This window comes from Cheilinus undulatus, linkage group 11 (assembly GCF_018320785.1).
Source record: "Cheilinus undulatus linkage group 11, ASM1832078v1, whole genome shotgun sequence".
NCBI classification, from domain to species: Eukaryota; Metazoa; Chordata; class Actinopteri; order Labriformes; family Labridae; genus Cheilinus; species Cheilinus undulatus.
The window spans coordinates 37,885,224-37,903,828 of record NC_054875.1 but is presented as its reverse complement, the minus strand read 5'-3'; the positions used below and the strand labels follow the sequence as shown (position 1 = coordinate 37,903,828).

Below are 18,605 nucleotides of genomic sequence, written 5' to 3'. Positions count from 1 at the left end.
GCCGTGTCATGCACATGTGTGTGTTTGTGACAGAGACTAATGTCCTTATCCCCGCTCTGTGCCCTCAGGAACACTTTAATTACTATTCAGTGGACAGCGCCCTCGGACATCTGGTGTTCTCTATAAAGTACGATGTGATTGGTGACCAGGAACATCTCCGACTCATGCTCAGGTAATCCTCACTGTTTAAAGGTGTTTGAATGGTATGTCTCACTGTTTCAAGATGTTGATGTCATTTCAAAATAAGATAAAGACAGGATTCTATATTAGAGCCAGCCTCCATCTCTGTAACTTTCTACCTAAATCCTGCCTCAAAACCCACCTTTTGAGAACTGCTTACTCATTGTAAACATGCTATTTTCTCTTTCCATTGCCTGCGCTGTTGTTTTAATTTGGTCCTGATATGGTGCTCTCTTTGTATTTGTTGTATTTTTAAGGTGGACTTAAATGTCTTAATAGGCACCTCAAATCACTGGATCTCAACTGGTCTAGTCAAGACCCACCACCACAAAGTTATTAAATCATAACCAAGTGTGAATGATTAAGCAAAGAGAAAGGACAAAACAAAGATGTTTGAGAAGTGTGTTATTATGGAGAGCATGCATGCATACATTTTATTTTGCTCATTTTTTCTCAGAAAGCATGGAATTTTTTTTTTCTCAAAGAATTTCCTTGTTATCTTGGGGAAACCAATTTTGTCATGGGGGAAGTAACATAAGTAAGTTAAAACCTTGAGAAAAAGGACCTAAATTTACTCTGTATCCCTGGAAAACCCGATAAAACTGTATTGATGTAAAGTATGTGTACACACCTTTAAAAACCTTTTGCAGGTGGCTTAGTGGTTAAAGGCTCTCCCCATGTAAGTGGTCGTCCCGGGTTTGAATCTGACCTGTGGCACTTTCCCCAAGTCTCTCGCCCCTGTTTCCGATTCTGTCCAATGTCCTCCTCTGTCAATAAAGACACAATAAGCCCAAAACAAAGTCTTTAAAAAACCAAACATTTTGACACATTTTTTCCTGGCATCCAGTCCAGACCCACTGGAAAGAGCATCATGACACACTCTTGGGTCCCAACCAACCGGTTGAGAACCACCGTCTTAAAGTAAAATAATATTATTTAACCAAAGAATTACTGTTGGGTTGCTTCTTATAATCTGCACTAAATTTATACTGCACAATTTATACAAAATGACTCACATAGGAGCACACAGACCTGAATCAAGAAGAAAAATCAACAGCTGTGTCAAGTAATGACCTTATATTAGTCCCATTTGGGGGTTCCAGAGGCTGGAGCTAATCCCAGCCATCATTGGGCGAGAGGCAGGGTACTCCCTTGACTCATCACCAGTCAGTCACAGGGCTTACATATAGAGACAATCAAGCAGTATTGCTCATACTCACACCCACGGGCAATTTAGAGTCACCAAATAACAGTCCACTGGGTCTCAACATGGAAAGTTCCAGCATGGGTCCAGCTGTTTCTCTGTTTGTTTCTCTTTCTCCACACTGAGGAAGACTAAAGATTCAACACAGAGGGATTCATGTAAAAACCTTGTATGAAAGATTAATTGGCCTCCACTTGAAACATAAACAAGCTGGAGCACAGTGCTAAGAACAACAAACCTTGGAGGGTTTGACTTTACCCTTTTTGGTTAAATAAGTCAAGGATATTAGTAAGGATTTGTTTGACATCAGCTATAATCATGTTTAAAATGTTGCATACTATGCCTTTAATGTATTTTTGAGGTTTTTAATATTCTAGACTTTTGTAGATGAGGTCGCTGCTCACTATGCAAACATGCTATTCTTCAGTATCAAAGGAAATAAAGTCCTTAAGTATGCAAATCATAATGTGCAGCAGTAAAAGTGTTTGCTTTAGTAAATCTCACCACTTACATGATCAACAGGAAGTAAATGTTCCCAAAATGCCCAGCTCTGACTGGATAAACACATCCTCCCAGCTCGGGTGTTTTCATAAGAGTCATAAAGCCGGAGAGAGTGTCAACAGCCCTGTCGTTTCCACAGCAGAGTAACAGATGGACTATTTAGGCCAGCGAGTGGGTGGGGATGGACGGAGGGATGGAGGGAGGTTAGAGACGGCAAAGAGACAGTGAGGGTGGGGAAGTTTGATGATGGTCCAAACTGGATCATCTGTGTCCACTTTGAGAAATGTTACATCACATCAATGGCTTTTAAAACACGATAATTGTTTTATGGTTCCACTAGGAACAAGCTGAAAACGCACCATGATGTGATCCCCATCTCCTGCCTGACGGAGTTTCCCAACGTGGTCCAAATGGCCAAGGTGAGAAGAGATGTTTTATTATACTTAACATCTGCTCTGACTGAGTTATAACCCCATTCTTACATTATTTTTTCCTTTTTTTTAACCAAGCTTGTCTGTGAAGAGGTCAACGTGGATCGCTTTTTTCCTGTCCTTTATCCCAAAGTAAGACCTGCTTTAGTTTTTATATGAAGCTGCCATTTATACTTGGTAGTTTAACAATTTTATGACTTTGACTTTGTATAAAAAACATCATAGCTCGTCATTGTGTAGTTTTTTGTGAAATATTTATGACAACATATAAACTATGAGCATTTTTAAGAAGATGAGATTAGAAAATGTGTTAGCCTTTCTTTTATTGTCTCTTGTTTTGTGCATTTTTGCAGGCTTCAAGACTTATTGTCACCTTTGATGAACATGTCATAAGCAACAACTTCAAGTTTGGTGTCATTTATCAAAAGTTTGGACAGGTAAGCCACATGTTCACACCCCATCCTGGAGAATTCATGGCTATGAGCTTTAACAGGAAATATTCATCTAGAAATGTAGATTTATACATTTTAAAATGTAAGGGAATCTTAAGGTTTTCATTTCCTTTCATCCTCAGTGTGAAGAGTTGAGAACAGATATACAGAGCCCTTAAAAAGTTTTTAGCCCATCCTGATTTTTTTCTTTTTTTTTTTTTTTTTTTTGCGTACTTATCACACTTAAATGTTTCAAATCATCAAACACATTTCAAAAAAGATAATCAGAGATAATCCAAACCTACCTGTCCCTATGTGGAAAAGTAATTGCCCCCTAAACCTAATAACTGGTTGTTCCAGGCTTGGCTACAACAACTGCAAACAAGCATTTGCGATAACTAGCAGTGAGTCTTTCACATCGCTGTGGGGAAATTTTGGCCCATTCTTCTTAGCAGAATCATTTTAATTCAGCCACATTGGATGGTTTTCGAGCATGAACAGCCTGTTTTAGGTCACACCACAACATCTCACTCAAAAATTATGACCTAAGGTGTTTCCAGGAAAAAAAAAATCACCTACTTAGCTAAGAGAGAAATCGTGGTATGACTCAGACTTAAAATATGTTAAATAAACCTCAAGATATAGTCAGCAAAGGAATTAATCAAATATAATCCGTGGCACCTAACAGCAACACCCAACCCTTTTTAAAAGCCCAAAATGTCTTCATATCAAAAAAATTTGATCAGATAGATGCCTATTAACATGTTGTGACAATAAATGTGAGGATTTCTGTATGATTCCTGGCAAAGGAATGGTACAGCCAGTGCTTTAAGTGGGCCGGTATGCAGTAGTACGCAGTACCAGCACTTCTAAATTTTGCCCCTTGGCATACCGGGACTTCTTCCAGCTTACCAGCAAGTACTGGTATGCCCTCCTGTCCTATCCGCAGCTGACAGCTTTAATGGATGATTCATGACTGCATCTAAATAGATGCATTCTTTGGCACACGGTGCTCTTCCCACTGTGTACCATGAAGTTTTTATCTGAACACGAATCCAGGTGAGCTCACCTGCCACTGTTGGAGGGAAACCAGAGATTATATCGTTCACCTCTCCTGGACAGTGACGCAGCGCGCGAGCGCAACGCCTCCTCCACAGAGCTTGATGCTCCACTGACACCTGTTCTGAGGTCCTGAGGACTCTAGAAAAGGTTTTCTCCCAGGATTTTCCTGTACTTGGCCGCATTCATCTTTCCTTCAATTGCAACCAGTCGTCCTGTCCCTGCAGCTGAAAAACACCCCCACAACATGATGCTGCTACCACCATGCTTCACTGTTGGGATTGTATTGGGCAGGTGTTGAGGGGCCTGGTTTTCTCCACACATACCACTTAGAATTAAGGCCAAAAAGTTCAATCTTGGTCTCATCAGACCAGAGAATCTTATTTCTCATAGTCTGGGAGTCGTTCTTGTGTTTTTTGGCAAACTCTATGCAGGCTTTCATGTGTTTTGCACTGAGGAGAGGCTTCTGTCAGGCCACTCTTCCATAACGCCCCTGATTGGTGGAGGGCTACAGTGATGGTTGACTTTCTAGAACTTTCCCCCATCTCCCCACTGCATCTCTGGAGCTCAGCCACAGTGATCTTTGGGTTCTTCTTTACCTCTCTCACCAAGACTCTTCTCCCCCAGTTGCTCAGTTTGGCCGGACGGCCAGCTCTAAGAACAGTTCTGGTCGACCCAAACTTCTTTCATTTAAGGATTATGGAGGCTACTGTGCTCTTAGGAACCTTAAGTGCAGCAGAAATTCTTTTGTAACCTTGGCCAGATCTGTGCCATGCCACATTTCTGTCTCTGAGCTCTTCGGGCAGTTCCTTCAACATCACGGTTCTCATTTGCCCTGACATGCACTGTGAGCTGTAAGGTCTTTCATAATCATGTCCAATCAATTTAATTAAACACAGCTGGACTCCAATAAAGATGTAGAACCAACTCAAGGATGATCAGAAGAAATGGGCAGCACCCGAGTTAAATATTCGTTACAGCAAAGGATCTAAATACTTATGGCCATGGGACATTTCAGGGGTTTTTTTTATATAAATTTGCAAAAATGTCTACAATTCTGTGTTTTTCTGTCAAAATGGGCTGCTGTGTGTACATTAATGAGGAAAAAAATCAACTGAAATGATTTTATCTAAATGCTGCAAATTAACAGAGTGAAAAATGTAAGGCCGTCTGAATACTTTCTCTAGCCACTGTATAAATCCAAGATTCTCTGAACAGAATAGCTTTTTCATGGTAATTATAACAATGTGGAAGTGCACACTGAAACTGTGACAACTATAGTGTACAAATAAATAAAAAATAAGAAATCATGCATAAATGCAAAAGCGGAGGAAATGGGTTAAAAGTGGTAAACCCATAATGGCACAAATGGGATTAGTGGCAAAAACTGGATAAAATTAGTTCAAAGTAGCAAAAAAGTAGCTAAACAGGCTAAAAGTAACTATATGAAGTGACAAAAATGGTTTGTTAGTGGCATAAACATGTTAAAAGTGGAAAGAAAGAGGAAAACGGTATTAGATTAATAAAAACTGGCGAATCACGGGATTTGAAAAGGTGTTAAAAAGTGGCACGATTAAACAATTTCAACATCAGACCCAGTAATTGTTTGACACACTTTTCATCTCCAATCTGGGGCTACTGTTAGCCAGGATGCTAGCATTGATCCTACTGGTCCAGCACACACACTGACATTGTAGATAAATCATAAGTGTGGGCCCACTCCCTTGGTTTTTCAGGGGCGCAACCATTTCTGCGGGTGACCTGATTGCTTTACAAGTATTGCAGCAGAATTGTCTCACTGTTTTGATGTTTGCCTTGATTTTGACTTTTCGTTTGTTTCCCTGTCAGACTTCTTGTTAGTTGAACTGGTTGTTAAACATATCTTAGCTATTCACTTGATAGATATAGAGCAGTCATGTCTGATTTAAAAAAGACGTTCCCATAATATACAAATTTATAGGATGAGGAAAATTAGATTTGGTTAGAGCGAGCTCAGTAGAAGCCCATTCCTTCTTTATATTCATCATATTCAGTCCTTGAACAGTTACAATGCACCATACATTAAAATTCCCAGTTTCCTCAAGGAAGCTCATTATGTTGGCCCTCCTCAGTCTTAATTAGAGCTATCAGTCCAGTCTGACACTCCCTTTCATTTACTGAGGCAATCACAGCCCTCTTGTTTGCAGTGTGGGGGGCAGAAGAGCTGTTGAATGCTTTTCTGAGGGCACTTCTACTTTTGAACGGACACCTCAGCATCTGGTGTGTGCTTCAAAGCATGCAGTGCTGTAAATACATTAGTAAATACATTGTAGAAAGTACACTGAAGAAAGCAGAGAGGATAACGCTGCAGGGCGATTTCATTTCAGGAGGGATGCTTAGTGAAAAGCATTATGGTTAAGGAGGTCTATTACACGCAGAAAACAAGCAACCGAAGAGGCTTTGTTCTTGTTTGTAAGCTTTTGCATCACTGTTACACTCACTGACAATAGGTAATCAAGTCGATCACAGCTCATTATTTTCATTATTGCACACAATTTCCTCAAGGGCCCCCCTTCCCCAGCTCTAAACCTCCTGTTGCACCTTCTGTAGTTTCTATGAACCTTGTCTATATTTTAAAATGCAAATTAGTTCAAACATCATTAACAAAAGAAACACTTCCTTTCCTGTGTGTTCTCTGATGATGTGTTGAAATAAAAAAAAAACTCACATTAAATACTAATATGCAAATCTTAACTCTTGTTTTCTTCCTGGAAAGCCATGCTTCCTTTTATTTTTTTAATGATGACATACAGTGCTTAACAAATTTATTAGCCCACCCTAACCCTAACCAAGTAAGGTTTATGCCACAGCTGCCCTAAATTAACAGGATTGGTAATTGCCAAAATAATTTTTTATGTTTCTGCAATGGTTAATACACCAATATGTAGAAGCTCTTTAACCCAAATGATATTTTTAATGCTAAAATATAATTATTATTGTTATCCATGAATTTTCAAATTTACTGATTTACCAAAAAAAACTGAAAAAATAGTAAAGCACATTATTATTTCTTGATTAATATGTCAAATGATAGTTATTTACTTGCATTCCTGAACAGAAAAATTAGTTTTAGTGGTTGAATGTTATGCTTGATTAACATCTGACTTCTCAGAGAAACCCAGTGAGCTGGCTCAAATTTGGGTGAATTCAGTTTGAAATCCCTCATTCCTGTTCAAAATGGTAAAACATGGAGAGCTCACTGAAAATGAAAAAGTCTGCATTAAAGCACTTCATGATGCTGGATGGTCTTTGAGACAAATATGACAGGTGGTCTAATAAATTTGTTAAGCACTGTACGTGCTATCATTACTGAACCCTTTGAAGCAAACAGTGCACGCTCTATCATACAAATAATTCTCTGTGGTTTACCTCCGGGCTTTCGATGTTTTTTCTAATGGTTACAGACTTCAGAAGAAGAACTGTTTGGCAACAATGAAGAGAGTCCTGCATTTGTAGAGTTCCTGGAGTTTCTTGGAGAGAAAATCGAGCTGCACAACTTTAAAGGGTGAGGATCTATCTGTGGATTGAGGCACTAAATGTACCCTGCAATATATTTCTCAACATGTTGCCAACATGATATGAGACGAGCAACATGAGTGACGGTCATGCTGCTGCAGTAATGCTTAAGAATATCTTGTTAGACATGGTTGTGTTTGCTGTTTGCAGTTTCCGTGGAGGGTTAGACGTGACTCACGGGCAGACAGGCACCGAATCTGTCTACTGCAACTACCGCAACAAAGAGGTCATGTTCCATGTGTCCACAAAGCTGCCTTACACAGAAGGGGACACACAGCAGGTACTGTAATGCAACACCAACCAAATACACCTTTTATAATTCACTATGTCAGACTGCTTCCATCTGAGTTGTGTGGTATCCTATTTAGCATGTGCCAACCTCAGCAAACATATGCAATAAAAGCGTAGTAGTCATTAAGATTTGAAATGAAATGTATGTCTCGTGTTTGCATATGTGGCAGCAGCGTTAAAGCTGATACACAGCTTTGCTCACACAGCTGTATCCTTCTCTCTTCTCGCCCATACATCCACACAAACACTGATTAATTAGCACAGGCTTGCACACCATTTGCTGTTCTGGCTTGTATAAACACAGATGAGGCCCTGTCTATATGCTCAGTCTCCCTCAGCAGTTTGGTGAGTGCTCACGCTGTTATCAGGTGAACAGCACCCCCTGGTGGTGTTTGACAAATACATGCTTTCATGAGACATTAAAGAGTGACATTATTTATAATTTTTATAGTCCATGCATGGCTCAAATCATGCAAAAATTTAGAATTTAAACAGAAAATATCAGTTTGACTTATTTTATTTGAAATCATGTTACCAGTCCTGCAGTTTCACACATATTTTTGCAGCATTAATCCAGCAATATGGCTGATTTGCATGTGTTGTCATAAGTGTTAAAGCGCTGTTAAAGATGGTGTTTGTAGCTCCATGGATTTCCTTTAGAGCAGTGGTTCCCATCCTGTTTTTTAACTTATGACACCCCTGCTCATATCTAAGAAAAGCTAAGCCCCCCCGCCCCAGAACCCACTTGGAAAAATTAAACATCAATTTTAATTGTTTTCATGGGAAAAATTCCAACATAGTAGGTCTACTTACTTAATAGGTTTTTGCCAAAATCTATGTATACATTATTCATTATAACAACAGTAAAAGGGCCACTCTGCAAAACAACAAAAAGGGAGGTAATCTTTTTATTTTCAAGAAAGACTACAAATGAACATCAAAGAAGAATCAACTTTTTTCTTTAAGAGAATATAAGAGATTATAAAGCTGGAAAAAAGCAGACTGAGTGGAAGAAGTGGGTATAGAAAGAACTGCCCAAAAGATACATTGTGCAGTCTTTTAAACTTTTGAAGCAGTCATTCTCGAAGTTTGGTTCTTAAATGTATTATGCAGGCCAGTCTAAAGCAGTGATTTACAATTAGCAAAATGAGGTCTTTATTTAACAAGATGCTATTTGCATGTGTTTTGTTTCTCTGATCTTCTTTAAACAGCTTTTAGCTGCTAATAAAACAGACTGAAATTATTGCAGATTTCTTCATACATGCCACGAAAGTAAACCAGATCCTCAGATAGAAGATTCATTTTTTGTGCCATTATTTCCTGGCTCACATGGTTTAGGTATCAGACCTTGTGATGAGCAGCATCCTGCCTAAAGAGAAGTTTTAATGCCAAAGATTTATTGTTTGTAGCACATAAGACATTTAAAGTAACATTTTGTGATTTTTCCAACTCGAGAAGGTGGTTTTAAAGTCAATCTGATAGTAGATTTACTTTCAACAGGGAATATGGGGTCTGTCCCCTTTATACAGACCTTACAAACCTAAGTGAGCATTCAATAAGTTACCCCCTTAGATGTAATAGAATAGTTGCATAAACATGCTATGTGCACATGCAGTCTGTAAACAACAAGCTGAAGATGCTATCAGAGTCATATTTGCCCAAAGTCTGGCAATTTGACTGTACCTTATCATTCAACATGGTTATTTGGCTTAGCACAACTACTTTTCCAGCTTTATTACCCTCTGTATGTCACCGAATGTACTTTGTCGAAGATGGGATTATTGTTTTACCACAGTACAGTTGCACTAAGAGACCAAATTCCTTTAAAATGCTGCTTTAAAATGAAGAAGGACAAGGTAAGTACAAAAGATGCAAGGTGCAACCCTTCAAAAGTTCCTCACAGGTGCCCAAAAAATAGAACGTTGATTTTAAATATATTACTTTATTGCCATAGGCCCACTTTCACATAGAATATTTATGTTTATAGAAAAAGTAGTGGAAAATACCTCATCTTAGATTTAGGTGATGTTCATGATATTGCAATTAAAAGTTTGGATTGGCTCTAAAATATTAAAAGATTTAAAATTTGGCCTCAACCTTAATAATGTTCGGATATGCTGGTCGACTGAAGCATCCTTGCATTAAATCATCCTCTAGATTGATTTGTCATGACATGCCATGTTGCTGTTTTTTTTTCAGTTGCAGAGAAAGAGGCACATAGGAAATGACATTGTCGCCATCGTATTCCAAGAAGAAAACACTCCGTTTGTCCCGGACATGATCGCCTCTAACTTTCTGCACGCTTACATTGTGGTCCAAGTGGTCAACCCCTGCTCTGACAACGTCCTCTACAGGGTAACTCACTTACCTAAATGTGGGCTAACTTTTCTCCCTCTGAAAAGCAGCTGATGAAACTTCCTCTGATTCACAGGTGTCAGTGACAGCACGGGATGATGTACCTTTCTTTGGCCCGGCTCTACCAAACCCTGCAGTCTTTAAAAAAGTAAGAGGGGCTCATTGAACTGAACTGTTGTATCTTCTAACCAGTGAACTTTCCCACCTTTGGTCATCATAAATTTCCAATATGAAGCCATGTCTCCCTTTTCCTCTCATTCCAGGGACCTGAATTCCATGAATTCCTTTTTACTAAACTCATAAACGCAGAGTATGCCTGCTACAAAGCTGAAAAATTTGCCAAATTAGAGGTCAGTCAGAACATTTACAATTATTTTAATTTTGTATCTCAGAATCTTTGTCTTATGTTCACTTTTCTCTTTTGTGTGTGTGAAAGGAACGAACGCGGTCAGCCTTGTTAGAGACCCTGTATGAGGAGCTCCATGTGAACAGCCAGGCCATGATGGGCGTCGGAGGAGAGGACGACAAACTGGAAAATGGAAGTGGAGGAGGAGGGGGCTTTTTTGAGTCTTTCAAGGTAACTGAAGAGGCAGAAGCAGGGACCGAGGCTTCAAAATGACAGCCTCATATTATACAGCTCTCTGCTTTAAAGAGTTTGAGAAGCTAAAACATGTTTATGTTGACAAGTCCTTTGCAGTGATTGAAAATGTAATATACATTACATACACAAGCAGTAAGAGAGAACAAGGCAGCTAATTTAAGTTGAGCTCAGGCTAAACTCCATGAACGAGGTTGTTTTGACAGTTTAGGTTATGCAATCATGCTGGCCTAAGATTTTAAAGAGAAGGTAGACACTACTCTTATGTGAATCTACTGAATAAGAAGCTGCAGTTTAGCTTAGCTTAGCTTAATGACTGAGGAGAGAGTGGGACAGCTGGCTCAGCCTCCATCAGACAGACTCAATACTATTCAAAACTAAATTGTCAAATTAACACTGATGATGTATTTATCAGATCATAATTGGATGATTACAGGATATCTTCAGTTTGTTGACATTTTTTGTGTCCAATCTGCAGTCATATTTGTAACCCAATAGGGGGGCACTATCTGAACTGCACAAATATATCAGCTGTGGTCTACTAAGGAAATGTTTCCAGCATATTTGTTCAAATAAGACAATGTGGAGTTTGCCCACAAAGTATCTAATTGCACAAATTTAACATTAACAGACAAGAAAGTACCTAAAATAAGGCCCATAAGTAACCTTTTATTGTTGCTGTGGTTTCAAAACAGATATCTATATTGTTTTAGTTTTAATAGTAACATATCAAAATTCAAAATTTTGGTATTGAGATGTCCCCATATTCAATGTTTGATATTTAAGCCCCTTGACGTTTTGCCCTCACTATGAATATAACTTCATTAACATCATCATCATTACGTTTGAACATTAAAAACAATGAAAATGCTAAAAAAAAAAAAAACCCATCCCAAAATAAAAATCAGAACATTAAATAAGACAAAAAAGCCCAGATACCTAAAGTGTAAAGAAACTGATGGCATTAAAATTTGACAAGGGTTTCACAAAAGCTTCAAATTTAACCCCAGATCAAAAGCTGGATTTCTTTTTACAAAAGAGCTATTCTGTCTAGTGATTCCTATTTTATAGAGCTCAAAAATTTTGATTTGTAAACATGTATTTTACTGATCATGCAGTCTTTAATAGGGTATAAAAGTGGAAGCTATTGGAAGTAAATTATTGTCATGATCACATACTTTATTGACACAAATACAAAATGATTGATCATAAGACGACACCCCCTCATGCATATTTTGCAAGCCCAATGTACAGTGCTTTTGGAAGCCAGGATATCTATAAAACATAATTAGAGACAAAATCTCTTTAGTTTGTTTTTAAAATGTTCTGATTTGACTTCATATAACGGTAGTTTTTGGTCTCAAGTCTGTTCAAATATTCAGTTTGATTAAATAGAATTAGCAGTGCAGAGTAGCCTGTATGAAAATATTTTTCAAAATCTTACAGTGTTTCCTTTTTCTGATCCTTTTGGGTCTCACTCTGAAAGGTATCCCATATTAGAGAAAAACTAAACTAACACTAAAACTACTGAAAACTCAACAAAAACAGTTTTACAAAACAAAAACTCAAATCAAGTATTAAACCAGTGCAAAAAAAACAAAAAACAATTAAAACTAAACTGATATTAACAAAAAAGTAAAAAAAAAGAAGAATAATAAAAAAGCTTCTTTTCTAAGTTTCTAGGTTTCAACACCAGATGGTGCTGCTGTGTTAATTCTGTAAACAAACATTTTGACGGTATGAATATACTTACATTTTTTTACATGACTAAATTGAGATGATAGTGTAAATGGTAAACATTTTGGCAAGCGAGATAATATCTTGATTCATAACGCCCTGATGAATTAGGAAAAAAGGATTACAGCCTATCGTAGCACAAATTCTGCTCCTTTGCTTGGCTGCTCCTTGAGGTTTGATTAACAAAAGATATGATGTTAATCATTTTCAAGCACCAACAATCCTTTAAAGTTTGGCAGCTTCATGCAGTTTGCTCTTGTTTGGAGTCTGAATGTAGGGATGAGCTCTCAGCGTCTCCATTCTTCACTGCATTGAGTGTTATTCTCATATTGACCAGGCACAGATTCACTGGTAGCGACCAGGGCCCCTTGAAATCTGATTGGCTGGCCCAAAATCCTTCACAATGATTAGTCCTTTCTCTTGTCAGCCATTGATGTGGCTATTTGTCATTAAGCAATTAGAATACTAAGTGTGTCTTAACCTCTATCAAATAGGTTTTGTTATTTTTAATTCAAAATGGACGGTAAAATATCTAATCATGTGTTTAATTGTAGTTTTAGAGACACTGCTAAATGGATTTTGTCACTTTTGAGCAGCTAAGCCAGCTTGTTAGCCAAGTTCAGTTCAGTATGCTAAGCTACACTCACCTGTATCTTTAGCTTTATGTTGTCACATTTGTGAGTATGTTTATCTTCTCTTTAACTCCTGGCCAAAAGAGAGCACAAGAACCTTTCCTTAAGTGTTTAGTTACACCTTTGAGTTCATTGTTACTGCACTGGAAGTGTATGAAACTATTATCTACAGTAGCTACAGTAACTTGTGTTTCTTCTGTGGATGTAAAGGGGAGTTGCTTCTCTGTGGTAGTCTTTTAGGTTGGCTTATATGCAAGCTGTTGGCTTTTAAGGGCTTAATCGACCTCCCTCAGTCTGCATTGACCTGAATAAAGAGAGGCTCTGCAGCTCTGTCCTGCTGGAACACACAACTCTTTGCTTCCTTGTGCTGTCCAGCTGTTTTGTGCTTCTGTCCTCCTCTCTGCCTGCTTCAGTTTTCAGTCACTGATCACTAATTTATATGATTCTGTCCTCTCTACCTGTCCTAAAATCAAAGGGATTGGATAGGCTTCTTCTACCTTTGTGTCTGTAGTCTGCTCCATACCTGCATTAAGGTGCTCTAGGCTTTAAACTTCTCCTGCCTGTGGTCCGACATCTGTGAGCCACTCAGCCCCTTTACTTCCCCTCTCCTCTCTTACCACCTAATGACTCATGTGAACCCTGCTCGGGGCGCTATAGCTTAGCAGTGTTCTCTGTCGCTTCCTTGTCTGTGAGGATTAGCATCAGGGCGGCGCTCTCCGCCTGTAGTGGTCAGTGTTCAGGGACAAACCCCCGAGGCTCCCCTCAGCCTGCGATGCTGAGGAGTCACAGGGGTCGGCGCCCATCTGAATGTATCTCCTCCTCCCCCTCCTCCTCGTCTCTCTCTGTAGCGAGTGATCCGCAACAGGAGCCAGTCAATGGACGCCATGGGTCTAGCTTTCAAGAAGCCGCACACAGTCTCCACTAGCGTCAGCAGCAGCTTTAACCACGAACCCACAGAGAGCCCAAAATTCCCAGGGATAGTAAGTACAGTCCCACTCGTCCCGATCTGAGGGAGGCGAGTCTCGCTCCTTTTGCCTCCCCCCCTGCAGCTTTACTAGAGTTAACGCCCCCTTCTCCTTCACTTTGCCTGCTGCACTAACTTCTCACAGAAACCAGATGCACACTCAGATGAGTGGAGCGTTTTTGCCCGTTTTTGCACTTTGTCTGCTTCCACAAACTGAAGTGACTGGACACTCATAACAGATCTGAATGCATCAAAGACACAAGGTGAATTTCTGCCCTGGGTTAAAGCTGCTTCTAACACCAACTGTTTTCTAACTGTGTGCTCATGACTGAAGTCCCCATGCATCTGCATTGTTTTTAAGAGCTCACTTACATTTTAAAGAATGATGGGTTGAGTGTGGTATTGTGTGTGTTTTTATGCCTGGGTGTGTGTGCATGCCACAAAAAGATTTGTCTCAGTCATCACAGTATTTTTGTTGAGCTTAAGAGCAAAAAAAAAAAACCCTTGTGCCTGCAATGGTAACTTTTATTGAGGTTTTTTTTAGTAGACACAGCTTGTCCTAAAAATGCCACAACAGTCTGGCTGCAGACCATCTTTGTCAGAATAGAAATACACGCTACAACTTTCAAAATAAAATCTGAGGGTACAGTTTAAGGTAAGGATTAGGATATCAGAAGTTAAATTTGAAGTTAAAGTTAAAAGTTAAAAGTAAAAACCTCATTGAAAAACATTGAATAAAGCAGAGTAAGCATTTTAATCACAGGAACAAAGCTTGTCCTCCATTAAAAGACTCTTACACGGCTAACATAGCTACGTAGGTAACGTAGTTGAAGCTTATGGAGCTACACTAGCTATGTTAGCTACTTTAGCTATGTTAGCTACATTAGCTTATACTATGTTTGCTAAAGCTCACTTAACTACTTAGCTATGCAACCTACTTAATTAATGTGGCTACATTAGTTTAAGCTATACTTCCTAAAGCTAATGTAGCTACATTGACTTGCATAGTAACTTTAACCATGTAGCGTGTGTTGCTATGTTAGCTTTAGCATAGCTAATGAAGCTAAAGCGAGCCCCTGTTTGTATTACTACTTCTAATTTGGGTCTATTCTAACCTCACTCACCAGATAGATTTGTTTCACACATCAATCTGACAAACCTTCGATATACAGTGTTTTGGAAAGAGAGGCAGAGGCTTTGAAAAAAACTCGGAGGGTGACTGGATGAACGTTCTGTCTGTCACATCTTTATGGGCCAATCAGAGCAACAAAACACGTGACGTTGTCGCCGCTACTGAGGTGCGCATGCGCAGCGACTGAGGAATAAGCTCCATATAGAACTGCATAACACGAACCATGGTGACTATAGACACATCAGTACACGACTTTTGTCGTTTTTTGAAAAGAAAACAACTCACAGCTGTTCTTTGTTCTTCTTTCAACAAAGAAATGTTGTCAAGTTCTGATAAGACTGGCACTTTATCACGCTAATGTCTTCTGCCATAATGCCACTGGCCTCTTGTTGCTGCTTGCATACCTCACGACTCTGCGGCGTCCGAAAGTACTGCCCCTCGTCGCTGATTGGTCCTGTCACTTTTTAACCGGGTCCAAACAGTTCGGACGGGAGCTTTGCAAATGGATTCGCCAGTGAAAAACACGTATCCATCTGCTTTGCAAGGTTAGGTCTATACATAATTTAATCCCAAATTAGTCCTCTGACCTTTTCTGTTTTATTTATTGTATTGCTTAGTCTGTTATGTCTGCAATGTGATTATTTCATGAAGGTTACAGCCAGAATTTGGTTGTTAATGAAGTTTAAGAAAAATTCTTAAATGTTGTACCAGCAAATTATGACACTTCTCTTCTGACAGAGGTGCGTCTAATGGTAGTGGTCTACAACAGGGGTCTGCAGTCTGCAGTCAGACCCCTATCCAAGACTCTGTTTCATATTTTTTTAACCCACAAAGAAGCTTTTCATCACTTTATCATTGCAGATACAAGGTCTATGTTTTAGAGTTGACTGGTATATACTAAACTCTTTTTTTTAGAGGTTTTTGACAACTTTTTGATTTGCACAGGAGCAACCATCATTAGGGTTTTTGTCCTCTATTTAATGCATTGAACATAGACTGTACAAAGAATGGACAGTACCACACCACACTGCAAGTGAAGCCAAAACATTTGGAGCTTGCTTTGGAGGTCATAAGCTCCACTTCCTCCATGATAACAGATGAGATGTGTCAAACTAAAAATCAAAATTCATGTCAAATAACGATTGAAACTTGATTGTCTGGATTTGCCCTGAATTTAACAAAACTGGGAGGACCAGTGAGAAGAGATTAACACAAGAATTGCTGAACTTTCTCTAAAAATGACTGGCTGCTTCAAACTGTCAAGAATCTATTCTGCTGTAAACTATAATGATATAGGGGATCTTTGACAGTTCATGGGTAGACACTTTACTGCTCTATACTCAATCCCAACATAGTTGGGGCACTTTGTTTATGAGATTTGCAAATCAATGCATTCTATTGTATTTACATTTTATAATCATGAGATACACATTGTATTTACAATAGAACGTAAACAACATATCAGGAAAAAAATGTTGAACAATTTCAGCAAAATGTTCCTCAAAATAACGTCGTGAAGACTTTGAATATCCCACTATCTAAAGTACATGATATCATCAAAAGATGGAGAAATCTCTGTGAGGGACAAGGCTCAAGAATCTTCAGGCCTCCAGATGGCACTGCATTAAAAACAGGCATGGTACTGGAAATCACTGAATGGCTCAAGAATTCCAGAAATCATTGTCAGCACAGTTTGCCACACCATCCACAAATGCAAGTTAACCCTTTAAAGCCTTTAAACACAAATTATAGCCAGAAAATTCTTATTTTTGGGAACGGAAATGTTTATTTCACTTTCTACTGAACACCCCCCCCCCCCCAAAAAAAAAAAAAATCCCATAAAATGTAACATTTTATTTTTTGTATCTCATTTGATATATTAGGTGTTTTTGGTAACTGATAATCCACTTGAGGGCATTTTTATCATTTATCAGATTGTATTCAGATTTATTTTTCAGTAATTTATTGATCATATTGATTAGATAAAGGTGTCAAAAAAGTATGTATCAAATATGATACAACAGGCTTTAAGGGGTTAAAGCTGTATCATGCAAAGAAGAATCCATATGTGAGTGTGGGCTAGAAATGCCACTGTCTTCTCAACGCCAAAGCTCATCTAAAATGGACTGAGGCAAAATGGAAAACTGTTCTGTAGTCAGACTACTCAAAATTTGAAATTCTTTTGGAAACCACAGACGCCATAGAGGGACCATCCAGCTTTAAAAGCCTGCATCTCTGCTGGCATTTGCGTTTATCCTGTGGGCAGCTTACACATCTGCAAAAGTCCTATCAATGCTGAAAAGTATATAGAGGTGTTAGAGCAACATATGCTCCCATCCAGGTAGCGTCTCTTTAGGGAGAGCCTTGCATATTTCAGCAAGTCAATGCTAAACCACATACGAGCAGCTAGAATCCTAAATCAGACTAGAAGAGGACAACATCCCTCTCCCAAAACTCCAGCAACGGGTCTCCTCAGACTGTTGTTAAAAGAAGAGGGATGCTACACAATAGTTAACCTTGCCCTGTCCCTACTTTTTTGAGATGTGCTGCTGCCATAAATTCAAAATGAGATCATTCTTTTCATGAAATGGTAAAATGTCTCAGTTTACATCTGATATGTTATTGTTTTCTATTGTGAATAAAGTATGGGTTTATGAGATTTACCAATCATTGCTTTCTTTATATATTTACATTTTACACAGCATCCCAACTTTTTTGGACTTGAAAGAGGGGCTTGTGATGTCACTATTGCAGCCATTACAGCCATTCTCTACTGCACAGATACTGGTTCTTGATGCATAGTGCATTGGCTTCATCTTTGTACAGCTGGAGGAGGTGGAGACTTTATGTCCATCTTAATATGCAGTCTATGGTGCTGAACAAGATTTTTTTCATGATCTTATTTTGAAACCGAAACCCCCATCTCTTCTATCTTTCACTCTCTGTAACAATAATCCTCTTTTTTTTTTACAACCAGACTGTTTAAATGTAACTCCTGCTTGCTTTTTGCCCATAACCCAGTCTCAATGTGAAACCAAATGTTTAACACTCTGTACATGTATGTCCTCCTCTGCTGTTTTTATCTCTTCTTCATGCTCTCTCTCACAGGCTCACATAACCAGCTCATCACTTCTCTCTCCCATCCAGCTGCCTGTATTGCACCCATGGAGCCAAAATGTCCCACTTTGTATTCTCCAGTTGACACGTGCTTTGTATTTTTGTTTTGAATAACATTACTTACTGCATGGACTCATATATATCTGTATTTATCTCACGTTTTCTCTCCCTCCCCATTCCCCTTTGACCCTTCTCTCTCTGTCTTCTGTCTCACCACATCTCTCTCTCTTTCTGTCCCTCCTCTCCCTGTGCGGCTCAGTCATTGCTTGTCCCAGGCAAAAGTCCCAGTAAATATGGACGTCGAGGCAGTGCCATAGGGATAGGAACAGTAGAAGAGGTTCATGTCTAATTCTAACTACTTTCTAACTGCTCGCTTCTCCCCTTTGCTGCTTGTTTTGTCTGCATGGCTTTAACACAT

General features: G+C 39.0%; 1 protein-coding gene across 15 annotated transcripts in view; it reads left to right on the top strand.

Annotated features, from left to right (window-relative positions):
• rap1gapa (RAP1 GTPase activating protein a) overlaps window positions 1-18,605 on the top strand; it is a 131,075-nt gene that overhangs the window by 106,372 nt on the left and 6,098 nt on the right. For 10 of the 15 annotated variants that reach the window (XM_041799533.1, XM_041799528.1, XM_041799526.1 and 7 more), the window contains 12 exons: window positions 69-172; window positions 2,226-2,304; window positions 2,395-2,448; window positions 2,670-2,753; window positions 7,250-7,350; window positions 7,512-7,641; window positions 9,852-10,007; window positions 10,084-10,155; window positions 10,271-10,357; window positions 10,444-10,584; window positions 13,823-13,954; window positions 18,447-18,524. In XM_041799533.1, coding sequence (XP_041655467.1) covers window positions 69-172; window positions 2,226-2,304; window positions 2,395-2,448; window positions 2,670-2,753; window positions 7,250-7,350; window positions 7,512-7,641; window positions 9,852-10,007; window positions 10,084-10,155; window positions 10,271-10,357; window positions 10,444-10,584; window positions 13,823-13,954; window positions 18,447-18,524 — 1,218 coding nt within the window. The remainder of the gene's footprint in view (window positions 1-68; window positions 173-2,225; window positions 2,305-2,394; window positions 2,449-2,669; window positions 2,754-7,249; window positions 7,351-7,511; window positions 7,642-9,851; window positions 10,008-10,083; window positions 10,156-10,270; window positions 10,358-10,443; window positions 10,585-13,822; window positions 13,955-18,446; window positions 18,525-18,605) is intronic. The other 5 variants (XM_041799531.1, XM_041799538.1, XM_041799530.1 and 2 more) reach the window with 3 other exon arrangements.